This window comes from Phacochoerus africanus, chromosome X, assembly GCF_016906955.1.
Source record: "Phacochoerus africanus isolate WHEZ1 chromosome X, ROS_Pafr_v1, whole genome shotgun sequence".
Taxonomy (NCBI): Eukaryota; Metazoa; Chordata; class Mammalia; order Artiodactyla; family Suidae; genus Phacochoerus; species Phacochoerus africanus.
Window position 1 is genome coordinate 67,262,027 of NC_062560.1, and position 26,170 is coordinate 67,288,196.

The 26,170-nt window shown below is 34.5% G+C and overlaps 1 protein-coding gene across 3 annotated transcripts in view; it reads left to right on the forward strand.

Annotated features, from left to right (window-relative positions):
- Positions 1–25,340, forward strand: part of GPR174 (G protein-coupled receptor 174) — a 36,166-nt gene extending 10,826 nt beyond the window's left edge. For 2 of the 3 annotated variants that reach the window (XM_047764586.1, XM_047764587.1), the window contains 2 exons: positions 10,616–10,657; positions 20,988–25,340. In XM_047764586.1, coding sequence (XP_047620542.1) covers positions 21,557–22,558 — 1,002 coding nt within the window. In that variant the 5' untranslated portion in view covers positions 10,616–10,657; positions 20,988–21,556 and the 3' untranslated portion in view covers positions 22,559–25,340. The remainder of the gene's footprint in view (positions 1–10,615; positions 10,658–20,987) is intronic. The other variant, XM_047764585.1, reaches the window with a different exon arrangement.
- The last annotated feature ends 830 nt before the right edge of the window (positions 25,341–26,170 follow it).

Below are 26,170 nucleotides of genomic sequence, written 5' to 3' on the forward strand. Positions count from 1 at the left end.
GGTTGTGGATTTGATCCTTGTCCTTGCTTAATGGGTTAAGGATATTGCATTTCTGTGACCTGTGGCGTAGGTTGCAGACGCACCTTGGACCCTGTGTTGCTGTGGCTCTGGCATAGGCTGGAGGCTACAGCTCTGATTAGACCCCTAGCCTGGGAACCTTCATATGCCACAGGTGCGGCCCTAGAAAAAGACAAAAAAAATGTGGTTTATGGAGTATTTCGTAGAATATGATTTTTATTAATACTGCCTCATTAAGTCATATTGAAGCCTGAGACAAAGTGAAAATCACTTTAAATTAAATATATATATATCACTCAGTACATACTGGCCACCCTGGTAGTACAATAGAGGATAATATATAATATGAGTGTGTTGAAGGTTGAGGAAGGGGAAGATTACAGTAGTTGTAGGTGACTCACATGAACATTAGGCAAGTGTCTATTCACCGACTAGTAAGCTTAAAAGTCAATGAGTCTTAGGTTAAGAACACATTTGAGAGATGGAAAATGTTTGTTTTGCTTGCTTTTGGCTCCTTTGTCTTGATGCCTATTCTTAGAAGAAGGGTATTGCTGAAACACCAGCCTAGACATCTAACAATCAAAAGTGACATCTAATAATTAAGCTCAGTTTAAAAAGTCATAAGTATAAACCAAATTGACAAACCTTCAGCTAGACTAATCAAGAAAAGAGAGGACTCAAACAAAACAAATGAAAGAGAAATTACAACCGATAGCACAGAAAAACAAATGATAAGAGACTACTCTGAACAATTATATGCCAAAAGTTGGACAACTGAGAATAATAAATTCCTAGAAATGTATAAACCTATAATTGTCCAAGACTGAACTATGAAGAAATAGAAAATCTGAATAGCCTTATTGCAGGTAAGGATATTGAAACAATAATTTAAAAAAATCCCAACAAACAAAAGTCCAGGACTAGATGCCTTCACTCATGAGTTCTAAAAAGCATGCAGAAAAAAAAAATTAAGACCTATCCTTCTCAAAATCTTCCAACAAATTGAAGAGGATAAAATACTTCCAAACACATTTTATGAAACCAACATTACCATGACATCAAAACCAGACAAGGATACAGCAACAAAAAAATGAAAATTACGGGACAATATTATTGATAAATATAGATGCAAAAGTCCTGAACAAAACTTTAGCAAGCCAACTCCAACATTATACCAAAAATGTTTATATACCACAGTAAAGTATATAATCAAATAGTATTTATTCCAGAGATATAGGGATGGGTCAACACAGACAAATCAATCAATGTGATACACCGCATTAACAAAATGATGGATAAAAATCATATGATCTGCTCAATAGATGCATAAAATTATTTGAAAAAATCCAAATACATTTATGATAAAAAAAAACTCCTCCAAAAATAGGTATAGAAGGAAACTACCTCAATGCAATAAAGACCATATATAAATAACCCACATATAACATACTCAACACTGAAAAACTTTCCTCTAAGTTTAGGAATCCTCTAAGATGACGATTTCACTCTCCAGTCTTATCCAACCTAGTATTAGAATCCCTAGCCACACAAATTAGGCAATAAAAAGAAATAACAAGCAAACAAAGGAGCAAAAGTCAAATTGTCACTATTTTCAAAAGAAATAATATGAACAGAAAACACTAAAAACTGCACCCCAAAACTGTTAGAAATAAGTGAATTCACAAAACTCACAAGCTACAAAATCAATAATATAGGAATCTGAGGAGTTTCTATACATTATTAGTATACTATTAGAGGAATTAAGAAGGAGTTCCCATCGTGGCGCAGTGGTTAACGAATCCGACTAGGAACCATGAGGTTGTGGGTTCGGTCCCTGCCCTTGCTCAGTGGGTTAACGATCCGGCGTTGCCATGAGCTGTGGTGTAGGTTGCAGACGTGGCTCGGATCCCGTGTTGCTGTGGCTCTGGCGTAGCCCAGTGGCTACAGCTCCAATTTGACCCCTAGCCTGGGAACCTCCATATGCCGTGGGAGCGGCCCAAAGAAATGGCAAAAAGACAAAATAAAAATTCACATTTACTATTGCATCAAAAATAATAAAATACATGTGAAAAAAATTAACCAGGGAGGCGAAAGACCTATACACTGAAAAGTGTAAGACATCGATGAAAGAAATGGAAGACAAAATTAAATGTAAATATATTCCATGTTTATAGATTGGAAAAATTAATATTGTTTAAATGTCCATACTATCCAAAGCAATATTATAGTCCATACTATAGTATGGTTCATACTATAGTCTCAATGAAAGACCTATCAAAATTCCAGTGGTGTATTTCACAGAACTAGAACATGTAATTATAAATTTGGATAGAACCACAAAAGATCCCGAATAATCAAAACAATCTTTAGGAAGAAGAACAAAACTGGGGGTTTCATGCTCCCTGAGTTCAAATTGAACTACAAAGCTATAGTAATCAAAACAGTATGGTACTGGTACAAAAACAGACATAAAGATCAATGAAATAGAACTGAAAGCTCAGAAACAATCTCACACATAAGGACAATTAATTTAAAGCAAATGGACAAAGAGCATGCAATAGCAAAATGACAGTCTTTTCAATAAATGGTGTTGGGGAAACTGGATATCCACATGCAAAAGAATAACAGTAGACCACTCTCTTACACAATATAAAAATTTAAGTTTAAATGAAATAAAAACTTGAATGTAAGATCTAAAATTATAAAATTCTATATTTATATATATACATTCTTTTTTTCATACTATCTTCCATCATGTTATATCCCAAGAGATTTTGTACAGTTCCCTGTGCTGTACTGTATGACTATGTCACTATGGTATACTGCAGAAATTGACACAACACTATAAATCAACATTATACTAATAAAAAATAAAATTTAAAAAAAATATAAAATTTCTAAAAGAAAACATAGGTGGTCACCTCACTGCCATCAGTCTTAGAGTGATGTTGTGGCTCTGATTCAAAGGCAAGGGAAACAAAAGCAAAAGGTAAACAAATGAACATTAAACTAACAACTTTCTGCACAGTGAAGGAAACCATCTTAAAAATTTAAAGGCAATGTACTAAATGGGAGAAGATATTTGGAATCAATATATACAAAGAATTTACACACAAGAAAACAAAAAATCTGATTAAAAACTTGGTAAGGATCTGAATAGATATTTTTCCAAAGAAGACGTACAGATGGCCAAAAGGGATAGGAAAAGATGTTCAACATCATTAATCATTAGGGAAATGCAATCCAAAACCACAATAAGATACCATCTTATACTTGTAAGAATGGTTATTACTGAAAAGGCAAGAACTAACAACTGTTGGAGATGATGTGGAGGAAAAGGAGCACTTTTACACTGTTTGTGAGATTGAAAATTGGTGTCATCACTATGAAAATCTGTATGGAGATTCCTCAAACATTAAGAATGGAACTAACATAAAACCCAGCTATTCCAATTCTGGGTATTTATCTGAAGAATATAAAAATATTAATTAAAAAATACATGGATTCTCATTGCAGCATTATTTGACATAGACAAAATATGAAAACAACCTAAGTGTCAATCAATGGATGAATGGATAAAGAAGATAGAAAACTTCATTCTTTTTCATGGCTAACTTTAAATGGAGTATAATCTATAAAAATATTGAATCTCTATGTTGTATACCTTAAACTAATACAATATTGTAAATAAACTATACTTCAATTTAAAAAGATTATATATACATACACACACATATATACACGTATACACACACAATGGAATACTACTCAGCTATATAAAAGAATGAAGTCCTACCATTTCTTACAACATGGATGAAACTTGATGGTATTATGCTAAGTGAAATAAATCAGATGGAAAAAGACAAATACCTTATGATTTCACTCATATGTGGAATCTAAAAACAAAACAAATAAAGAAACAAAATAAAATGAAAACAAACTCATAGATACAGCAAACAGATTAGTGGTTACCAGAAGGGAGAAAGTTGGGGGAGCATATGAGATGGATGAAAAACACTAGGTAAGGTAGCCTTATTGTGATGCAAGGTAACTAGACTTGTAGTGGTGATCATTTTGCAGTGTATACAAATGTTTGATTATAATGCCATACAACTGAAACTTTTATATTAAAAAAAGTGAGTGAAATAACTGGCACAGATCACTTAAAAATGGAGAAAAAAGGCCTTAAATATGATCACTTTCAATTATATTCCTAATAATGAAGTTTTATTAAATAATAAAACACCTTATAGTGAACATATGCTTTGTATGTGAATGTGTGCATATATAACAAGTATTCAATATATTGGTTTATGGATACGTGGATGCCAAACTGGAGCCACTCCATGTTTTCTTTTTGCACTTTCTCATAAAAGGAGGAAGAGGCTCTTCTAAAGACCACTTGAGAATTTTCTCCCTATTATCAGGTTGGGTATAGTTGGAGAGCTCAGTGAGACAATGATAAAAACATTTAGACATCTGCCCAAAACATATAATATTTTTAGCATATGTAAGTTAGTGATAATGATAAATAGAGTAGGCTACACAGCTAATTATATATTTCTATTCTGTAAAATAAATATCTGTTGGCTCAATTTAAGTACTATACTTCTGTTGGAAATATTAATAAATGAAAGTTCTGGTTGAGCCTGAATTCCAGTTGTGATATAAAATTCAAATTAACTGGGAGAAATTTGAATGTACTTTCATTTATTAATAGCCGTGAAAGTTCCTAGTCAAGATACAACCACAAGCCTAAGAGAGAGAAAGAGAAATACTCAACTCATACAGTTAGCAAACAAACAAAATAGGCTAAACAAAACAAACAACAATTAAACCTTTATATTAATAGGTATGACATTTCTAATTTCAATTTATATTAAAAGGTATGTAATTTATAATCTATGTAATTTATTTATGTGACTGCTTCCTAATGATAACTTGCCAGAATTCAGACTTTGGCCACAACATTTATGAATACATATAATTATTTTATACAGTTTGAAATTCTAAGAATTTGTTCATTTTAATTAATACATTTATATAGCACTTGCTATAGACTCTTAAAAATATTATCTCATTAAATACCCACTTATGGGTGAGTACAGAGGAAGGTACTGTTATCTTCACATTTTACAAAGGAGGCAACTGAGACATAGAAATGTTTATGTAATTTGCCCAAAGCCACACAGTTAATCAGTCACAGACCTCAGTTCGAATACAGGAAAACTGGTTTCAGAGTCCATTTTCTTACCAGCTACAAATGGGGCCTCATCATTTATAAATATTTGTATATATTCATATACATAAAAACATATATATGACATGGAATGTGAAAGCTAAAATGACAAAATTTTAGAGCTAGCAGTGCTATTAAAAGTGATTAGATTGCTTCCAAGCAACCTAAATGTCCATCAACGATAGATCAGATAAAGAAGATGTGGTACATGGAGTTCCCATCATGGCGCAGTGGTTAACGAATCTGACTAGGAACCATGAGGTTGTGGGTTCGATCCCTGCCCTTGCTCAGTGGGTTAACGATCCGGTGTTGCCATGAGCTGTGGTGTAGACTGCAGACACGGCTCGGATCCTACATTGCTGTGGCTCTGGCGTAGGCTGGCAGCTGCAGCTCCGATTGGACCCCTAGCCTGGGAACCTCCACATGCCCTGGGAGTGGCCCAAGAAAGGCAAAAAAATAAAAAATAAAAGAAGATGTGGTACATATATACAATAGAATATTACTCAGCCATAAAAAGAACAAGATAATGCCAGTTCCAAAAACATGGATGGACCTAGAAATTATCATACTAATTTAACTAACTCAGATAAAGACAAAAGTAATATGAGATCACTATTATGTGGAATTTAGTTTAAAGTGATAAAAAGAACTTAATAAACAGAAACAAAGATTTAGAAACCAAACATATGGCTAACAAAGCAGAAGCATGGTGGGGAAAGATAAATTTGGAGGTTGAGATTAACATAATACACACTACTATATATAAAATAGATAAGAAAAGACTTACTGTATAGCACAGGGAAATCTACTCAATATCCTACAATAACCTATATGGGAAAAGAATCTGGAAAAGAATGGCTGTATGTATATGCATATACCTGGACAAAACTTCCCTTGAAAAAGACACATGCACCCACATGTTCATTGCAGCACTATTTACAATATCCAAGACATGGAAGCAACCCAAATATCCATTGACAGATGATTGGATTAGGAAGATGTGGTGTGTATACACAATGGAATACTACTCAGCCCTAAAAAAGAATGACATAATGCCATTTGCAGCAACATGGATGGAACTAGAGACTCTCATCCTGAGTGAAGTAAGTCAGAAAGAGAAAGACAAATACCATATGATATCACTTATATCTGGAATCTAATATATGGCACAAATGAACCTTTCCACAGAAAAGAAAATCATGGACTTGGAGAATAGCCTTGTGAAGGGGGAGGGAGTGGGATGGGTGGGGAGCTTGGGGTTAATAGATGCAGACTCTTGCCTTTGGAATGGATTAGCAATGAGATCCTGCTGTGTAGCACTGGGAACTATGTCTAGTCACTTATGATGGAGCATGATAATGTGAGAAGATAGAATGCGTACATGTATGTGTAACTGGGTCACCACGCTATACAGTAGAAAATTGATAGAACACTGTAAACCAGTTATAATGGAAAAAATATAAATCATTATATAAAAAATCAGAAAAATAACATTTATTGTACCATAAAATATAAAATATTTAGAAAGATATCTGGCAAATGATGTCAAAAAAAGTACACTGGTGTTTATAAAATGTTGCTGAGAGATTTACAGGCTTAAAATGGAAAAAATGTATGTCAAATAAATAAATAAATAAATAAACTAATTTGCTGTACACCTGAAACTAACACAAAGTTTAAGTCAACTATATTCCATTTTTTTAAAGTTATTTGGTTTAACCCAGACATTTCAAAGAAATGGAGTCCCAGAAAAATTGACTTACTAAAGGTCACACAGATATTCAATGGCAGAGATGACAAAAGAGCTAAAGCCTTTTCACTTTCAATTAGATATTATATTCATTACACTGTCACATTTGCTATGACTAATCTAAATAAATACATACAGTTTTGAATAAACGGTCAAATGGTCATTTTGCAAAGCTATATGCTTATTCTAGTGATGATGTTTCACCAAATATGTGCATAAGTAGTTCTTTAAAATTATCTTTGAGACTGATTTGAGCTAATTAAAAAAATGAATCTTAACACACTGTGGTCATAACTTATCACACATTGCTTTTGGGAAAAATGGCATTTTTAACTTGATCTCTAACTTCATTGTTCAGACTTAGTGACAAATGGCTTTGACTATTTCCAAAATTCAGTTCCTCTTAAAAGACAAATATTTTTTACTACAGGGATTATTCTAAAGTATGTTAGGCAGATTCTGAGTACAATTCTAAAGGAGAGTGGCAAAATTTTTCTGATCATAGGAATATAACTGAAATAAGCATACAGCCTTTCAAAGTGACAGCTTAGGAAAGAAACCCATTTGGATACTTGTTTCCTAATTAGTTTATTTATTTATTTATTTATTTGACATACATTTTTTCCATTTTAAGCCTGTAAATCTCTCAGCAACATTTTATAAACACCAGTGTACTTTTTTTGACATCATTTGCCAGATATCTTTCTAAATATTTTATATTTTATGGTACAATAAATGTTATTTTTCTGATTTTTTATATAATGATTTATATTTTTTCCATTATAACTGGTTTACAGTGTTCTATCAATTTTCTACTGTATAGCGTGGTGACCCAGTTACACATACATGTACGCATTCTATCTTCTCACATTATCATGCTCCATCATAAGTGACTAGACATAGTTCCCAGTGCTACACAGCAGGATCTCATTGCTAATCCATTCCAAAGGCAAGAGTCTGCATCTATTAACCCCAAGCTCCCCACCCATCCCACTCCCTCCCCCTTCACAAGGCTATTCTCCAAGTCCATGATTTTCTTTTCTGTGGAAAGGTTCATTTGTGCCATATATTAGATTCCAGATATAAGTGATATCATATGGTATTTGTCTTTCTCTTTCTGACTTACTTCACTCAGGATGAGAGTCTCTAGTTCCATCCATGTTGCTGCAAATGGCATTATGTCATTCTTTTTTAGGGCTGAGTAGTATTCCATTGTGTATACACACCACATCTTCCTAATCCAATCATCTGTCAATGGATATTTGGGTTGCTTCCATGTCTTGGATATTGTAAATAGTGCTGCAATGAACATGTGGGTGCATGTGTCTTTTTCAAGGGAAGTTTTGTCCAGGTATATGCCCAAGAGTGGAGTTGTTGGGTCATGTGGTAGTTCTATGTATATATTTCTAAGGTACCTCCATAGTGCTCTCCATAGTGGTTGTACCAGACTACATTCCCCCCAACAGTGCAGGAGGGTTCCCTTTTCTCCACACCCCCTCCAGCACTTGTTATTTGTGGACATATTAATGATGGCCATTCTGACTGGTGTGAGGTGGTATCTCGTGGTAGCTTTGTTTTGCATTTCTCTAATACTCAGTGATGTTGAGCATTTTTTCATGTGCTTGTTGGCCATCTCTATATCTTCCTTGGAAAAATATCTGTTCAGGTCTTTTGCCAATTTTTCCATCAGGTTGTTGGCTTTTTTCGTCGAGTTGTATAAGTTGTTTGTATATTTTTTCTAATTTTCAATATTCAGTTATTCATTATGACTACATCAATATGCAATGAATATTCCTTTATTGACATTTTATCCAGAAATATTTCAGTATTCAATTATTAGTTCTGGTAGTTCTCTTTTTTAAGATTCTATTGGATTTTTTCATAAAAAGCCATGTCATTTAGAAATAAAAAAATACTTTTGATTCTTCCTTTCTAATCTGTAAGCCTCATTTTGTTTTTCTAGCCTGGTGACACTAGCAAGTTGTACATGTTGCATAGAGGGAAAGAGAACAGATTTTATTTACTTGTTTTGATTTTAGAAGGAAAGAATTCAGTCTTTCACATTAAATATGGTTTTACCTCTAGGATTTCCTAGATGTCTTTTATTTATTTTTATTTAAGTATAGTTGGTTTATAATGTTGTGTTAGTTTCTGGGGTACAGCAAAGTGGTTATGTATATATATACAATGTTTATGTATTTTTTCAGATTATTTTCCATTATAGTTTAGCAAAAGATATTGAATATAGTCCCCTGTGCTATACTGTAAGAACTTGTTGTTTCTGATAACGTTATTTTTTTAAAAAAATATTATCACTGTAGAGAATCCAATATCTTAAATGTTTCAACTCATCTGTGAAGTCTAGAAGTTTAGTGTGTGTGCATGTGTGTGTGTGTGTGTGCACATGCACATTTGCATGCTGATTGTATTTCTTGGATGACTTTTCCCAGATAAAGAAATTCAGATAGGGAATAGGATTCATCCTCCCAGGCAAAACAAATTTATTGGAGATGAATCCCTTGGTGTGATATATAGTGCATGTGGACAGCGTACTTAAAGAGGGTGTGCAAATAAGGAAGTCAGATAGATAACTAGAACTAAGGGGAAGATAAAGTAGATGAGAACAGTGTTACAGAGAAGGTCAGATGAATGAAATGGCAGTATAAATGGGGGGCATAGAAGAGAAGCAGGGCAGAGGGAGAGAGGGGATTAAAGAAAACTTAAAGCTGAAACTTTGAGTTATTAGTTATATCAGTGATGTGCCCAATATTTGGAAGGACAGGGAAAGAGAAATGTCTCAGTTTTAGATAATTTACTTCTTATGATTGTTACCCATTTGTTTTAATCTTTCTCTTATCCCATCTGCGAAGTCTTGTCAAAATAACCAATGGGCAGTTAGATAGGTGGATAAGAAGCCAATCACAGAACAAATGATGGAAGCACATTACCATTTGTTGGTCATCTTAAAATAAAAAAAACTTTACTTCTCATATATGCAATTAAATTGTCACTGATGTCACTCACTGAAACAAACAGTTGGCCCTCCACACTGTCAAAGAGTTGTTTCTCCAATCTCTTTACATCTGACATATACTTAAGTTGGTAAGTATGGGATGGGAAGAGGGCATCTGAACTCAAGTTCGTTTTTGACCTCTCTTAGAGCTAAATGTCATTGTTCTAACACTTTTCAAAATGCTACAAAGAAAACAGGAAGAAATGCAATGAACTCAATCTAAATGAATCTCAGGAAGTGACTAGTCACTTGGTTTTCAGACAAGTGATATAATGTCATCAAAAACCAACCAAATACTGCAAGTAATGCCATTCATTTAAAAAATATTTGTCTTTACTGTCACCAGTTTTGGTTTAGAAGTATCTTCTCTCTTTATCCTTTCACAAGATAAATTTAAAGAAATTATAAATAAATAAATAGCAAGCTAAATTACTTCTAAGTTCTCCCTAAACCTATAAGTATCCAGAAGTTCAGATTTACTCTCTGAGTAGACAAACACAGAGAGGTAAGCGATTGTCCTATGTCAGAAATAAAAGTGAGCAAACCAGCAGGTGAATTTAATAAGAAAAAAAATACAATCTTTTCTTAACTGCAGGTTTTGGAAAACAGTGCCTTTTCTACGCACTTTCCATGCTTGGTGAGTCCCATGGCTGTGGTTGGGGAGGGACCTGTCATTTCCTGCTCTAAGGCAGCAGATGGTTGTTTAAAAAAAAAAAAGTAAAAATAGCTCCACATTACCACAAATAAGTGTGCTGTACTCCATTTTGGTGTGTGTGTGTGTGTGTGTGTGTGTGTGTGTGTCTATGTGTGTGGTGGGAGAGTAATACTTTTTAAGCCTGGCTGGCTTTTATTTGCACGTCCCTTGATTGTAATAAAACTTAGCTATTTAAATATATGTTAAAAGCAGATATTTTTTAAAAGGTAGTAAGTGTGTTTTATGTCAAGTACTCTGTCTTAGTTCAGATTTTACAGATAAAGATGGTAAAATTGTAATTGAATGATTTTTTCAAATGTTAAATTGGCATGGAGCTTGTAGGGGCCACTGTCGATGTGTAGGAAGTGCTTTCTTTTTGACTCCAAAATTTCTTCAATTTTATTCCCAAACACTCATGTGCATACATATTGATTGTTTGGAGGAAACCATGTAGGAAATTATAATCCGTTCAATGGGATGGCATTCAGAGCACTTATTTTATCCATTAGCAGATGACCAATAAGGAAGAGTTAATTTTCCTGTCATAAAAAAGATAATTTTATACAGAAGAAATCAGATGTAATTATCAGTAACTAAAAAGAAAATTCATTTAAAAGAGGCTTTTGTAATCTCAAAGTGCTTTGCAGTAACCAATATAATGAGTAAAATAATAGCTAGAAATTACTAAATATGTTTTTATATTTTATCACTTGAAGAGCCTTTAAGTGACATATTTCAAAAATTATACAGTATTGGCTAATTGAAAAAAAGATTCTACAAACTCTTGTAGGGACATTTGTATTAAAATTTTAACAGTTCTGCCAAGGAATATTTAGTACAGTCCTGTTCTGAGTGTTGTAAGATATACACAGATGATTAGGACAGAATTCCTAATCTCAAAAAGCTTACAATGTAGTGGTTATATGGACAGTTAATGATACCATCAGACAGGATGAAACACATCATACTGTAATAGATGTACCAGCATTATGCTGTTGGAAATCAAAGGAAGGAATTAGCTTTCCTTCCTAATTCCAATTTGAATGACTCAAAAGAATTTTGGAGGAAGAAATGAGATTATCAAATTTCTCCTTTCTATCAATAACTTTTTTTTTTTAACCAAAGTGGGAAAGTGGATATAGAGGACTGGAACTTAAAGACATTCAGACTAAATTAAAAGAAAGAGACATGAAAATGTGCACAATGCATTCAAGTTCAGCCTGGCATGGTGGAAACCTAGGGCATTGGAAGAGTATAAGAGATCAGATTCATGGAGAAAATAGAGCTTTGAATGACAGATTTTTAGGCTATCACAGGTGAATACTTGAAGGATTTTGCACAATGGCTTGATATGCTTCAACCTGTATCTGATGAAAGCATCTATAGAAAGATGTTAGTCTAAAATAAGTAAGTTGTTCTATTTAACATAAGAAAATAGGGCTATTGCACATGTCAAAATATTGTAAACAGAGATAAAATATGAATGTTTGTCCCTCTTTCTGAAATATTGTTGAGTGTTACTGACTGCGCTGGGAAGGTGCAAAACATTTTCAACTGCTGGTAAGTATTCCTTATTTGCTTACCTATTCATTTTAGGTAGAAGATGACACTCTATCCTTTGAGTCAAGACAAAATAGAAACTCATAGTCTTTGTAAGAACATCTGAAAAAGACTTTAGAATAAGGGGTTTTCTGGGGTTCTTAGCTATTTTTCAACTCATACTACAGACTGTAAGAAAACAATGGATGATATATATCTGCCTTTAAGGCCAAAGAACAAGATAATAAAGGGCAACATTGGCTTGTCTTTCATTACATGTCAATCTCTTGAAATATACTTTTCACTCCAGTGAAATAGGAGTCATCAGAAATGAGCCAAATATTATAAATAATGCCAGGCACTGAAAAAGTACTTTATTTACTAGCAGAGCATTATGCAGTGAACACAATATACAAAATTCCAGTCAAATATTGTCCAAGCATCAAGCTTCAGGGGCTGACATAATTCCAGACTTGACTTCAGATGGGGTCTTTGTTCTTTTAGGACACTTCATGCCTGTCCTAGAGAAGAGTAAAATTTTCGATTCTTTGTGAATCTACTGCCTAAAAGACTGGTGTGGGTTGAAGAGAGTGTCATATGAAATGATACCATAGGACCTAATTTTCACCACCTCTTTTCAATCAATATATATGATGCCATATCATATAAATGTGACAACAGTTCTGATGAGGACCTACAATATAATTTGATGTTTGATGTTTCATTCCTGGAGCATCCTTGTTCCAGAATTGGTGTAGAGTCAACATCCAAGTGAACATGTTATCACCTGGTTTTTGGATCATGGGTAGAGTAGATTTGGCACAAGTGTCGACTCTTCCATCTTCATCCCTGTAACCTTCCTTTTGGAGACAGATTCAGGGAAACTGATACTTTGTCCCTCTAATACTTTACTGTCATAACACTTTTCTCAAATATGGTGACTTAGAAAGGAAGAAGAGTCTGGGTAGGAGATGCATTAGCAGTGACATGCAACTCTCTTTGCTTCCACCTAAGCCAAGGTGTACCTGCCACACAGTTTCCATAACTGCTTGAAAATTAGTCAAGGAATCCAGTCATCTTATTTTTTGATGACACTTCAGGGTCAGTAGCTAGAAAAATACCTCTAAGAGCCAAGAGTTTCCAGAAGACTCAGTTTGCTTCTACTAACCAGAAGGTCTATGCTGCTAGAAGGAGAATTATAGGAACACAGTAATTGTTCCTGGAATGTGGTCATTCTTTGGACAGTGACTCAAAGATTTTGAGTTGTTTTTGAAGTGAGGGATAAAGTAAACTCCTTTAGAATCTTGCTTAATTTATAGGATCCACTTTCTAAGCATAGAAAACATGGTAGAAGATTGAAAAGTATCCAACCAAAATCCTGTTCGGAGAAGATGTGCTACCAAAAGCCAGAAAATAAGATAGTTTGAACAAAGACAAAACTGCCAGTAGAAGAGGCTTATATTTAATCATCTGGGAGAGCAGTGTCTAGTGTCTTGCACCCTTTCGCCCTCCCCCCCTCAAAGCCTGATTGAAGGGCAGTGCATATTATCTGCCACTTAAAATCCAAGATTAAGATCCCCATTTATTAGATTAATTGCCGTGTTCTTGGGATATCAAATTTTCTTTGGGAGTTGTTCAGAGTAATTGCTGAAGGATCTATGAGTAGTTTTAAAGGTAATTCCTAAGGGTTAAACAGTTCCTTTTTACCACTCATATTTTAGTATTTAAAAATAATTTTAAATAAATTTCTTTTTAAAAAAATTATGGCTGCATCTGTGGCATATGGAAGTTCCTGGGCTAGGGATTGAATTGGAGCTGCAGTTGAAGCCTATGCATCAGGCAGGTTAACACCAGATCTGAGCTGTATCTGTGACATACGCTGAAGCTTGCAGCAATGCCAGATCCTTAACCCATTGACCAAGGCCAGGGATTGAACCTGCGTCCTCACAGAGAAAGTACTGTGTCCTTAAACTTCTGAGCCACAATAGGGACTCCACATTTTAAATAATTTTAAATAATTTTCATTATGCAGTTTCTGAAGACCCTAGTGTCTGTTGAGAGGTTTCCATATCGTGGTTTCATTTTTAAAAACAAAATGCTATTGCTTTGTATAATATACTGTGGAGAAAAATGACTCCAAATTACAAGTAAAACACAAATAACTATGGGGTAGTGGGAAAACTACTAAGCACCAGGAGTAGAAAGAGCAGATACATTGAGCTGAAAGGCAAAGGATGCAAAAGCTCTGATGTCTATTACATATATTTCAGAAATTATGAGTTTGTGTGAGGTACTGACATTCCAGAAGTAAAATTACCTCGTTTAAATTACTGGACTCCATCTTTAAAGGTGGGAGTCTAAAATTCCAATCCTAAACTTTCTCTATAAGACAAAAGGCTTATCCTTAAGAAAAAGAAGTTTGGGCCCCAGCCAAAAAGAGGGAAATGATTTTTTTCCTTTCTTTTTTCTTAAAGAAGGGCTTTTGGCAATCCATGAAATTACACCACTTTAGGTAGCCACCTACACCCCCAATCAAGGCCATCCCTGGTGTGAGGCCCTTGAGACAGGTTTAATTTTCCACTTCACTCTTGTTCTTTCTACCAGAACCCATAAGGTTGGTTTATTCCTCCACTTTCACAGACTATTAATCCTGTGAAGCAGTGGATAGGGCACACTCTCAAAGAGAAAATTGTAAGAAATAGAACAGCAAAAAAGTTAAAAGGGCCAGAAGGACCTGATTATCTTGGACCTTAGTTTATTTTATGTGAGCATGGAAGGTTATAAATTTCCTTTTCTTAAAAAAAAAAAAAATCCCCCTTCTTGTCCAAATGCTCATGTCTGTCTGAGACACAAGGCAAACATTCACAAAGAGCTAAGGAAAATCCCCACAGCTGTGTCAGCACTGAGAACAGGAAATACATACAGTTTTCCCACTGTAACATAACTTATGATCTTCTCGTCACTTCTTCAAGTGAAAATATTTTAAATGGAGCTTTTAAAATGGAACTTTGTAAAATTGTGACTAATGTTTTAAACAGAAAATTAGTATATAGCACATGTTAGCCCTGGCATCACATTTTGAGAAACCCTGATTGACACCTATAAATCATATGTATAAGCGAAAAACCCTGAGAGGTAGGAGATATATAAGAATGAACTAATGGATTAGGGGATCAAGAAAGTGAATAGCAGCTAAAGTAATTGCTAATTATCAGTACAGCTTTCAACAGCTACTGCAGTCACCCAATCCCAATATCAATTGGTGTGCCCTGGTCTCTAGGATATGAAATAATTGCAAACTAAGATATTTGAGGAAAGGCAACATGACTGGGTCTTATTCACTGGTGATGTGAGATTGAGTGATGGCCTTCCTTCTTTCTGTAAGTAATTAAAAGTGTACCACTCAGAGTAGAGGGAGAAGGCATACAAACTACTGAGGAGGAAATGGGCCTCAGATCCCAGCAGAGACAATAAGACTCAGCTAAGTGAAACTTACTGGCAAAATAATAACCAAATAACTGGTTTGTCCACACGCAGGTATTTCTTCCCCTCACGAAGCTGTCTTATCAGGGAATGGTAGATGTCAAATATAAGAGAAGTTGGCAGCCTAACTGGATGTGGCATCTATGCAGAACACCAATCTTTAAAATAAAAATTCTAATGGAACATTTTTCCTAGGAGAATTAATAAGGCAAAATCTTTCTAAAGTATTTGCTTATTCAACTGTAGTCAGCTCTTTACTTAGATACAGTTGTTGGACAGCTTTCCTGGAAAGACTGTAAGCTATTTGACTTTAAAGATTTCAAATGGAAAAAGAAACCCTGAGACTGCTGTGTGCTGATTAGAATCGGAACAAATTTCTTCTGCCCTCTTCTATTCAATATTTGTGACTCCTCATGTATCATAAGGGTATAATTGCCTCCCATATAAATGTACACTCCTTATTCTGCCCCACATTATTTTCGGTCACTTGCAGCTATGTCTGATTTTTCTTGGCTTACTAAAGTGTGTACCTAACCAGAATTCTAAAATAAATTTGGCTTTTGAGCAAGTGGTTGTCTTTGACTGCTCTGGGCAAAGCTCCACATCCCAAAATATAGTCTCTGCTTGCCACTAATAAATCTCAAAGACCATCATTATAAATTAAATATTTTAAGAATCTAGTATTTTAAATAATTCACTTTCCTTTATTAATATACAGAAATGCATTTTTATGTGGGAAAGTCTAACATCTCCATAGACAATAGCAACTTACTCAAAAGAAGCTCAGTAAAATAACACAGAAAACTATCCCCAATATTCATTTGAAATAGTTTTTCCCTGAAATAAACAACTAAAGACAAAATATTGGTTGAAAACACTCTTGAACCATATCATGGGTACAATTTAGTGAAGCTTCAAGTTCAGATAAACTGATAATACTCATAAATCAAAATATAACTTCCAAGAAGAACTACACATGAAATAGTTTCTGGCCTGTAGATTGTTGGGAATAAGGCCAAATTCAGGCCATCAGTTTTGTTTTTTTCTCTTATTTTTTTCCAGTTCTCAAAGAGAAAGGTCAAGTAAGAATAAGCTCTTTAAGCAAGAAAAAAACTTTCCTGAAAGAATCTGACATGATCCTACAAAGAAATATATCATTTTAAACTTGGAGTCTTCCAACATCTACTATAATGGATTCTTTCCTGAGAAAGAGAAATCTGGAAAAAAAAAATAATACGGTCCGAAAAAAAAATGCCTCCTTCATCTTTTGCCTCCATTTCTCTTAGATAATAGAGTGTTTATGTTAATTATAGCACAGTTAACTAGGGTTTTTCTTTCCATGTTTAAAAGCCTTTTTAATCGTCTCAAGCAAATTTTCCTAGTAGAAAATAATGTTATCTAAACAAAGGGAAACTATTATTTAAGTTCTCTCAGGAGGAAGCCAGAAAATAAAATATTAAAGGAGATGCTCTATTCAGGAGCATTTCAAGGTCACAATTTAGGATATACAGATAAAATGCATTAAAATGTGGCCAATGAGGAAGTGATCAAAAGGAAAAATACAGACTTCAGGAGTGTAGTCTTTAAGTTCACTTCACTTTTGCAAACACATTCCTAATATTTAGTTGGTTCCCCTCTTCTGCTTAAAAAATACACTGTACATTGCCTATAATCACATTTTTCATATTGTACAGCAATTATCATTGTCCCTCACTAGATGATAAGATCTAAGAAGACAGAGATCATGTGCCTTTTCTCACTGACTATATCTTCAGTAGAAAGCATGATGCCTGGCAAATGAACAATTCTGAATAAATATTTGTTGAATAAACATTGGATGAGGCCAACACATTCCAAACATGGCTCTAGGAGTTCCAGGGTATATAGAAGTATATAAGACTCAGCCTCTGACTTCAAGGCCTTCTGGCCTAGTTGTGGTGAGGTGGGGGTAAAAAGGGAAGTATAGACATAAATAAGACACAGACAGAAGTTACTAACCAAAAAGTAGAAGTAAGTGCTTTAAAATAGGTATAATGTAATTTTAAAAAGGGGCTTGGATAACAGTGTTGTGTTAACCACAAAAGTTTTCATGAGCAACAGGAAATTGAGAAATTCTTCACAACTAAGTAGGACTAATATGCAAAAAAGATATTCCAAGCTAAGGTAGCAAAATGAGCAAGTGCTATTTGTGGGGGAAGAAAAAGTCAGTTTGAATGATATGGCACTCTTTTGGCTGGAGTTCTGGACATGTTAGGAGAGCAGTGGAAGACAAAGCTCTAAAGGTAGATGTCACTGTATTCAAGCAAGCCACTGGTTGCCAAACTATGCATTTTGTGATTTCTTGGGCAATAGAAAGCTATTAATGATTTTTAAAGAGCATATATTAAGGAAAAAATCTGACAGCATTATATAGAATGGAACAGGAAAAGATAAGAGATAGGGAGATTAAGTAATAAGGTCCTGAACTAGAATAGAAACAATACATAATATGGTTATGAGAAATAATGCAGTAGCATAAAATAGTATTAATAATATTAGTTATAATACCTAATGTTTGTGAGCACTTATTATATACCATACACTCTACTAAATGAATCACATACAGCAGCTCAATTAATCCTCACACTGACTCTCTAAATTAGGTACTATGATTATTCTCATTGAGAAATGAGAAATTCAAGAATTTCTCAATGAGAAATTAAAGAATCATAGAGGTTTAGTGAAATACTGGAAGTCACAGAGCTATTAATTAAAAGAGCAAGAATTTAAACCCAGGTAATTCTGACTCCTAAGCATACATTATTTCCCTCTCTAGTATGCTATCTTCCCCTTAGGAACTTATATGAAAGTTGGAAATAAATAACCAAGAGTCAATGTCTCCAAGACTTTGAGAAAACCTGGGAAAACATTGGTGAACTTAATAGCAATGACAAAGTCAGGAGCAGAAACTTGTTTGAAGTTTTGAAAGATTATTTTTGTATGAGATATGTTGATATTTATAGTCAAATGATTTTTATTTACTGAAATTATTTCATTCAACAAATACTAAACACTTTGTGTCTTCTACAGTCCTTAGTTCTGTTATACAGTGAGGAAACAAAACACACAAGAATCCTTGTCATTATGGACTTTACATTTTTGTAGGGAAAAATATATAAAAACAAAATAAGTAAGTAAAAATCAAAGAGTATAGTAGTTAAAACTGACAATGGATAGAATAAATACTGAAAAGAAATGTGGAGTGTTCGAGGAGACCTGCAGTTTTAAGTAGGAAAATCAGGAAACACCTCATAAAAGGTGCCAATGGAATAAAGATCTGAAGGAGATGAGGGAGTAAAACAAATAAATAACTAGACTAAATCATTTCAGGCACAGGAAACTGCCAACTCAAATGCTTGAATATTCTTGGTCTATTCACATGACAGAAAGAATAGCAAAGTTGCTGGAGCAGAGTACAAGGGGGAGAATCTTAAGAGGTAAAGTCAGGAGAGTAACCAGGAGCTAGATCATGTAGGATGATCTGTAAAGACTTTGGATTTTTCCACTGAGTGAAATGAAAGGTATTAGAAATTTTTTTATCAGTGAGACAACATGATCTAACAAGATATGACATATTTTAAATAAATAGAAAAGATAATTTTAGATTCATATATTAAAATTTTGAAGTGATGATGAATTAGCTCAGAGAAAAGGTTAGATAGATATAGATATAGATATAGATAAAGATATAGATATAGATATAGATATAGATATAGATATAGATATAAAGATATAGATATAGATATAGATATAGATGGAAAGAACCCTTCAGCTCAAGATTGACATATGTATTTAAGAGTCATTGGCTGCAATCGGAGAGGTGAATGTTCACTAAAGGTTGATTGGATATATATTTGTAAACATGATTTCCAATCAGTGACATTAGCAAGTGATGACTTTTATTTAAATAGTTAAAGGAAGCTTAAAACCCAGGGCTTTTGACTTTTTGGTCTGCCACCTAATTTTGCCTGTTACCTAATCAAAATAATTTCCTGTAGGACTATTTCAAAGATTTATTTCAGTTTGGGAGCTGAACAACCTCTAATTTTAACCACTCTTTCACTGGTTTATGTTCTTTACAGTTGTGTCTCTTTGTATTTTAAAACACCATCTCTCTGCTTCCTTATCTGAGAAATTTCAAGTATTTAACCTCTTCGATATGAAAGCATAGTTTACATAATTTATCAGGATGTTATTAAAGTGTACACCGTATCTTTGAACAAAATGTGCTACTTTACTTACCAGGCAATTGAGGCCAAATAATAACAATGACAATTTCTTCAGGGGCTGAATCAAGCCCACTTCAAACCAAACAGATCTGTTAAACCTCATGGATTTGATAATCCAAAGCAGGTGGTTTTATAATTCCTAATTCTTTTTGTTTTTTCTCACATATCTTTTGTCAGTTAAGTCCTCCTGGATTTCAACAACCTTGGGACAACTATCCAGGTCCTTAAGTTAAAATTTGTTTTAGAACAAAGGTCATAGACCTAGCTGAGTCAGCTTTCTGGGGATTTTGATTCTCTGTACTAGTGCCATGGTCTGTTGTCTTGGATAATTGAGAGGGGACTAAATGACCCATGTTAATGGGAGTATTTAAGGAGAAGCTGGTTACTTACTTATTTTCAGACATCTGGGAAAGATTTGAACCAAATAGGTGGCTCCTATCTGATGGCTTAAGGACAAATATTAGGTTGGCGATATCTGAATCATATGGGGAGCTTTTTAAAAATACAAATTTCAGACCCTACAAACTCAATCAGAATCTCTAAAGGAGCTGTCAGAAAATCTATGGAAAGCTATATTTTTAAAAATTTCCCCAGATGAGTCTGATAATTAGTGATGTTTATAAAACAATGGTCTATATCAAAGCCTCTCAAATGTTAATATGCATAAGAATCGCTTGTGGTTCTTCTTAAGCTGCAGATTGTGATGCAGCAGGTCCCAGATGGGACCTGAGATTCTTCTTTTCTAATAAGCTCTGAAATAATGTTGGTTCATGGATCACATTTTGAGTACTAAGAGGCTAGATTACCTCTCAGGTTCTTTCTAGTTATACTCTCTTGTGATTCTAAAGTGCCTTATGGAAATTGTGACTCATAACTCTCACTCATATCAAAACTTTCCATTAAAGATAATAGATTTTTCTACACATAGGATTTTTTTTCAAGAAGTGCTAGATAATAATTGGCTTAATATTTTTCACTTGCAGCTCTGCCTTTGTTTCTCAAATTTTAATTTCCGACACATAACTGAAAAAAAATCCCAGAAAGCTGACCCATCCAAGTTAATCACCTCTGAAGAGTTGTGGACCCACTGAGTGCTAAAGCAAACCTTTCTTATATGTGAGCCAAAAAAAAAAAAAAAAAGAAAAAGAAAAACAGCCTGCCAACCACTGGTAAAGAGATGGCTATCATCATATGGGAATTTGAAGAGCTTCTATATGGCACATTCATGATTGAAATGGGAGAGGATCAACTGTCATGATGTCCCCAAAGACCATTTAACTGAGTAAACAAGAAAGGAAAATTATAAAGACTTGTCAGCTATGCTTGCACATGAGACTTCCATAAAGTTACTATAGACAAATCTAAAATAAATATGCTGATAATTCTTTGAAAACCCCCCAAATCATGGATAGTCTCAGACCAATGCAGTAAAAAAGAGGTTATTCTATTCTCAATCTCTCCAACCCATCAATGACCAGTCTTTTAGAAAGAGCAGCTGTAGATTATAAATCAGAACCAACATTTGGTAAAGATAGTTTCTCTGGAAAGAAACATGTCTGCTAATGATACATGTCCTGGGACAGATGGAGCAAATACAGATTTTCGATACTTTATCTATGCAGTGACATACACTGTCATTCTTGTGCCAGGTCTCATAGGAAACATATTAGCCTTGTGGGTATTTTATGGCTATATGAAAGAAACCAAAAGGGCTGTGATATTCATGATAAATCTAGCCATTGCTGACTTACTACAGGTCCTCTCCTTGCCATTGAGGATCTTTTACTATTTGAATCATGACTGGCCCTTTGGGTCTGGCCTTTGCATGTTTTGTTTCTACCTTAAATATGTCAACATGTATGCAAGCATCTATTTCTTGGTCTGTATAAGTGTGCGAAGATTTTGGTTTCTCCTATACCCCTTTCGCTTCCATGACTGTAAACAGAAATATGACCTGTACATCAGCATTGTTGGCTGGCTGATAATCTGCCTTGCCTGTCTGCTATTTCCCCTCCTCAGAAGCAGTGATGACACTCCTGGCAACAAAACCAAATGCTTTGTGGATCTTCCTACCAGGAATGTCAATTTGGCCCAGTCTGTTGTCATGATGACCATTGGAGAGTTGATTGGGTTTGTTACCCCTCTTCTGATAGTCCTATATTGTACCTGGAAGACAGTTTTATCACTGCAAGATAAATATCCTGTGGCCCAAGACCTTGGAGAGAAAAAGAAAGCCTTGAAGATGATTCTAACCTGTGCAGGTGTTTTCCTAATTTGCTTTGCACCTTATCACTTCAGTTTTCCTTTAGATTTCTTGGTCAAGTCCAATGAAATCAAAAGCTGCCTAGCCAGAAGGGTGATTATAATATTTCATTCTGTTGCCTTATGTCTTGCTAGTCTGAATTCTTGCCTTGACCCGGTCATATACTACTTCACCACTAATGAGTTCAGAAGACGACTTTCAAGACAAGATTTGCATGATAATATAAAACTCCATGCAAAATCATTTGTGAGCAACCATATCACTTCTACTCTGAGAAATGAAGTATGTTAGATGGAAAAAAATCTGAATGTGGGCTAAAATGTAAGAATATCAGAACAGATTTGCATACCCCAAGCCACTGGGCAGTAATCACTGGAAGAACTCACAGCTTTTTAGGTATGCTATATCTTACCTATATGACAAATTCACATCTTCATAATACAGCCTATGTAGATGTGGAGATATCCATGTAGTAATTTGTCCTCAAGTCTTTAGGACTATAAAATTTCAGTGACATCCTATGCACATGCTCTCAACTATGGTCAGCAGTTTTATCTTTGAACCTAGGACACAGAGATACTATTAGCTTGGAGTCATTTTAAGCGCTTAGTTTTGTTACAATGGTCACTGTGTTTCTTTGTATTTAGAGGCAATGTAGTTGTCTCTTTATACTAGTAATCACAGTTTATATCAAAATATCATATTTTAGTTGCCTTTGAGTAGGATGGACAGTATATCATTCTGTGAAGATAAATGTTATAAACATTGGACTCTTTTTTATCTCCCATATGTGATTACACTCCAGGGTTTGAAGACTAGAGTAGCTATTTCCTTCATTTCAGAGTCAGTATGAAAAATCATTTGTCACATCTATTATTAGAATGGAAAATATGAACTCAGGCCTCTGGTATGTTTAAAGTAAGAACAAGAAACAAATTCGCATACTCTCTATGACTGTATAAAATGCCATATTTAATCTACCCATGGAAGGTGGTTCAACAAATGAGGCTCAAATTGTCTCTAAGGGTCCAGGAGAAAGCAAATAGGTGATAATCATAGTTTTGGTTCTCTTAAATGATATCTAAAGAACACCTCTGGAGATATATGGATCTGCCTAGTAGGAGAAATGTCCACCATGCTTCTAGAGTGACACTGAGGTACCTCTGACATGTTATTGCAATTTCTGAGCCTATGGAAAAAGTAATGCACTAGGTTTAGTCCATAGCAAAAAAATGAAATTATTTCTTAACTTTAATTTAGGTGGCAACTGTCAAGCTATATTCACAAGCCAGATTAAGGTTTGGAGGCAGCTAGGCATGTGGACCCTAGAGTCTTTAGTAATATTTATGGTCCAAGTTTGCCCCAGTCATATGATTCTAAGGCCGACACATCCTTCCTCCCAGCATCTGGGGAAGTCAATTCTTTCCCCTTTTGAGAAAAGTATAGACAATTAATTTTGGCCACAATGGACACCCGTTACAATGCCTTACCGGCTACAATTTAGTACTAATATGCAGGAAACAGGAGTAGTAACTAAACTTGGGGCCTTAAATATTAGAATACCTTGAAACATGTTTTAGCAAAAATCTTTAACTTTTAAACCATGCTCTAATTAAAATCTGTGTGCTATATAATGAAGAAACATTCTATTTTTTATCTGGAACAAATGTGAAAATCAAAAAAGAGCTCCATAATGTTTATAGGAAGGGAATTGATTTAGTCACACTGTTGTGATACCAATATGTTTAGGGAAAAACTGGTGAAATCAAAATGAATTCTAATATCTAAGATGAGTGGAAATTTTTATAATGTTTTCTCTCAATAAGTGGTGATTTTGTTTGTACTTTGTTATTAAAAAATACCCTATTAGAAGACTGACTTTGTGCTGCTAGCAGTAGTGTATGTATTTATCTTCTAATTATTCATTGTAAGGTATGTATTTTGATGTGTTAAGTGAGTTCTAAGTGAGTGTTATTTTTTTTCTTAAATGGGTAACTGTAACTATGCCTGGTCTGTTTGCTTTAATTTGTGTTTGAATAAAATTTGGTATTGTAACAGGATGGGAAGTAATAATTTTGTGGGTAATTGTAATGAAAGAGACTTATCTATACTGTATGTTTTTACCACTTTTTAGATTAACATGAATTATACTTCTTAGGATCATTTTGGAAACCAATGTTGTAATTTCAGAAACATAATAATTTCTCTTTAAAAACATCTTTTTTTTTGAGGGGAGGGAAATATTTCCAGGAGATTACTGAATGTCTTAGAGAAGATCTTGAGGTTCTAGCCTAACATTTCAGATAGCCCTTGAAAATAATTTATAGCATTTGAGGAAAGGACAGAGAGCACAAGTGTCCAGTATTCTTATACTGCTTAGCTAGGACCTCCCCTTCTCTTTAGGCCTGCCCATCTAAGTTTGTATTCAGTGCTGTGATTTACTTTATCAGCCCCATCTCCCCACAATATGTTTTGTATTCTGTCCTATTCTCATGTTCTAGTCAGTAATCTGATAAATTTATTCACACTAAATACTAGTGATTAACGTTAGCTTAATATTTATTTGCCGAGGAATATCTGAATTCTAGGCCTTAGGGATAAACTTTAACTCAAAATATAAACCCCTCGCTTTTAATGGAGGGATGAAAGACACTGAAGCAGACTGGAAAGACACTGGAAGATATTTTGAAGAAAGTGGATTTTACAGCAGTGTCTTTCAGATTACATGTAGTAAGAGATCATCTACTTTGCTTACCATAATGGGGATGCTAAATTCTAAGAAATATATCTTACAAGACAGCTGTTAGTTTCTCAGATCTCTGCTGGTTTTATTTTTTCTTCTTGACTTTTTCTCCTTCCAACTCTGGACCTGATTTCTAGGGAAGAGTATAAACTAGAAGAGAAGTACTGTTGCAGCTGCCATCTGGACAACAGCTTCCTGAGTGTGCCTTTCCTTGGAGAATCTTCCATTTGTCACTCTGTGGTTTTAATGAAAAAAGTAAAACCCTCAAAAAGTGTAACACTCTTAACTGCAGTAATATGCAATTAAAGATAAATAAACTTATATTTCCTATGCGAAGTTGAGTTCTGATTGCAAAATATACGCAAAATTATTTCAACAGATATTTTAATAGGGGGTGATTTCCATGTTATTATTATTGTTATTACTGTTGTTGTTATCATATTTAAATCGTTTGTTTTCATTGTCACTTGCTTAAGTAGATACTTCTATTAACCTATAATTCCATGAAAAAGCCATCTGCCCTAAGAACAACAGATCAAACTACCTTGGTCAGGGAGTTCCTGTTGTGGCTCAGTGGAAACGAATCCGACTAGTATCCATGAGGATGTGGGTTCGGTCCCTGGCCTCACTCAGTGGGTCAGGGGTCCCACATTGCTGTGGCTATGGTGTAGGCCAGCAGTGGTTTGACCCCTAGCTTGTGAAATTCTATATGCCCATATGCCCTGGGTATGGCCCTAAGAAGCAAAGCAAAACAAAACAAAGCACCTTGGTTTGAAAGGATGCATAGGTAGAACTCTTATGCAACCTTTTTTTTTATGTCATCTTTTGGTGTTTATTCCCAATACACTGTGAAAATGTTGCACTTGTATTTATGTCTGTAATTTATAATATGCATTTTAATAATAAAGACGGTCTCTGTAATTACATAGAAATTTTTGCCTCCAGAATTCAATGTATATATATGGTCTCTTTTTCAGCAAACTGATATAATTGAGGATTTTTGTCAGTGTTCTCACATACATGCACTAAAGTCCCATGAGGTTTTACTCTCCCTTTCTCTCTGAAGTGGTACATTCTATTCTCAGATGGAAAGATAAACCACATCCCAATCCTACCTTACCCTGCAATCCACTTTTCCCATAGACTCTTTACTATCCACA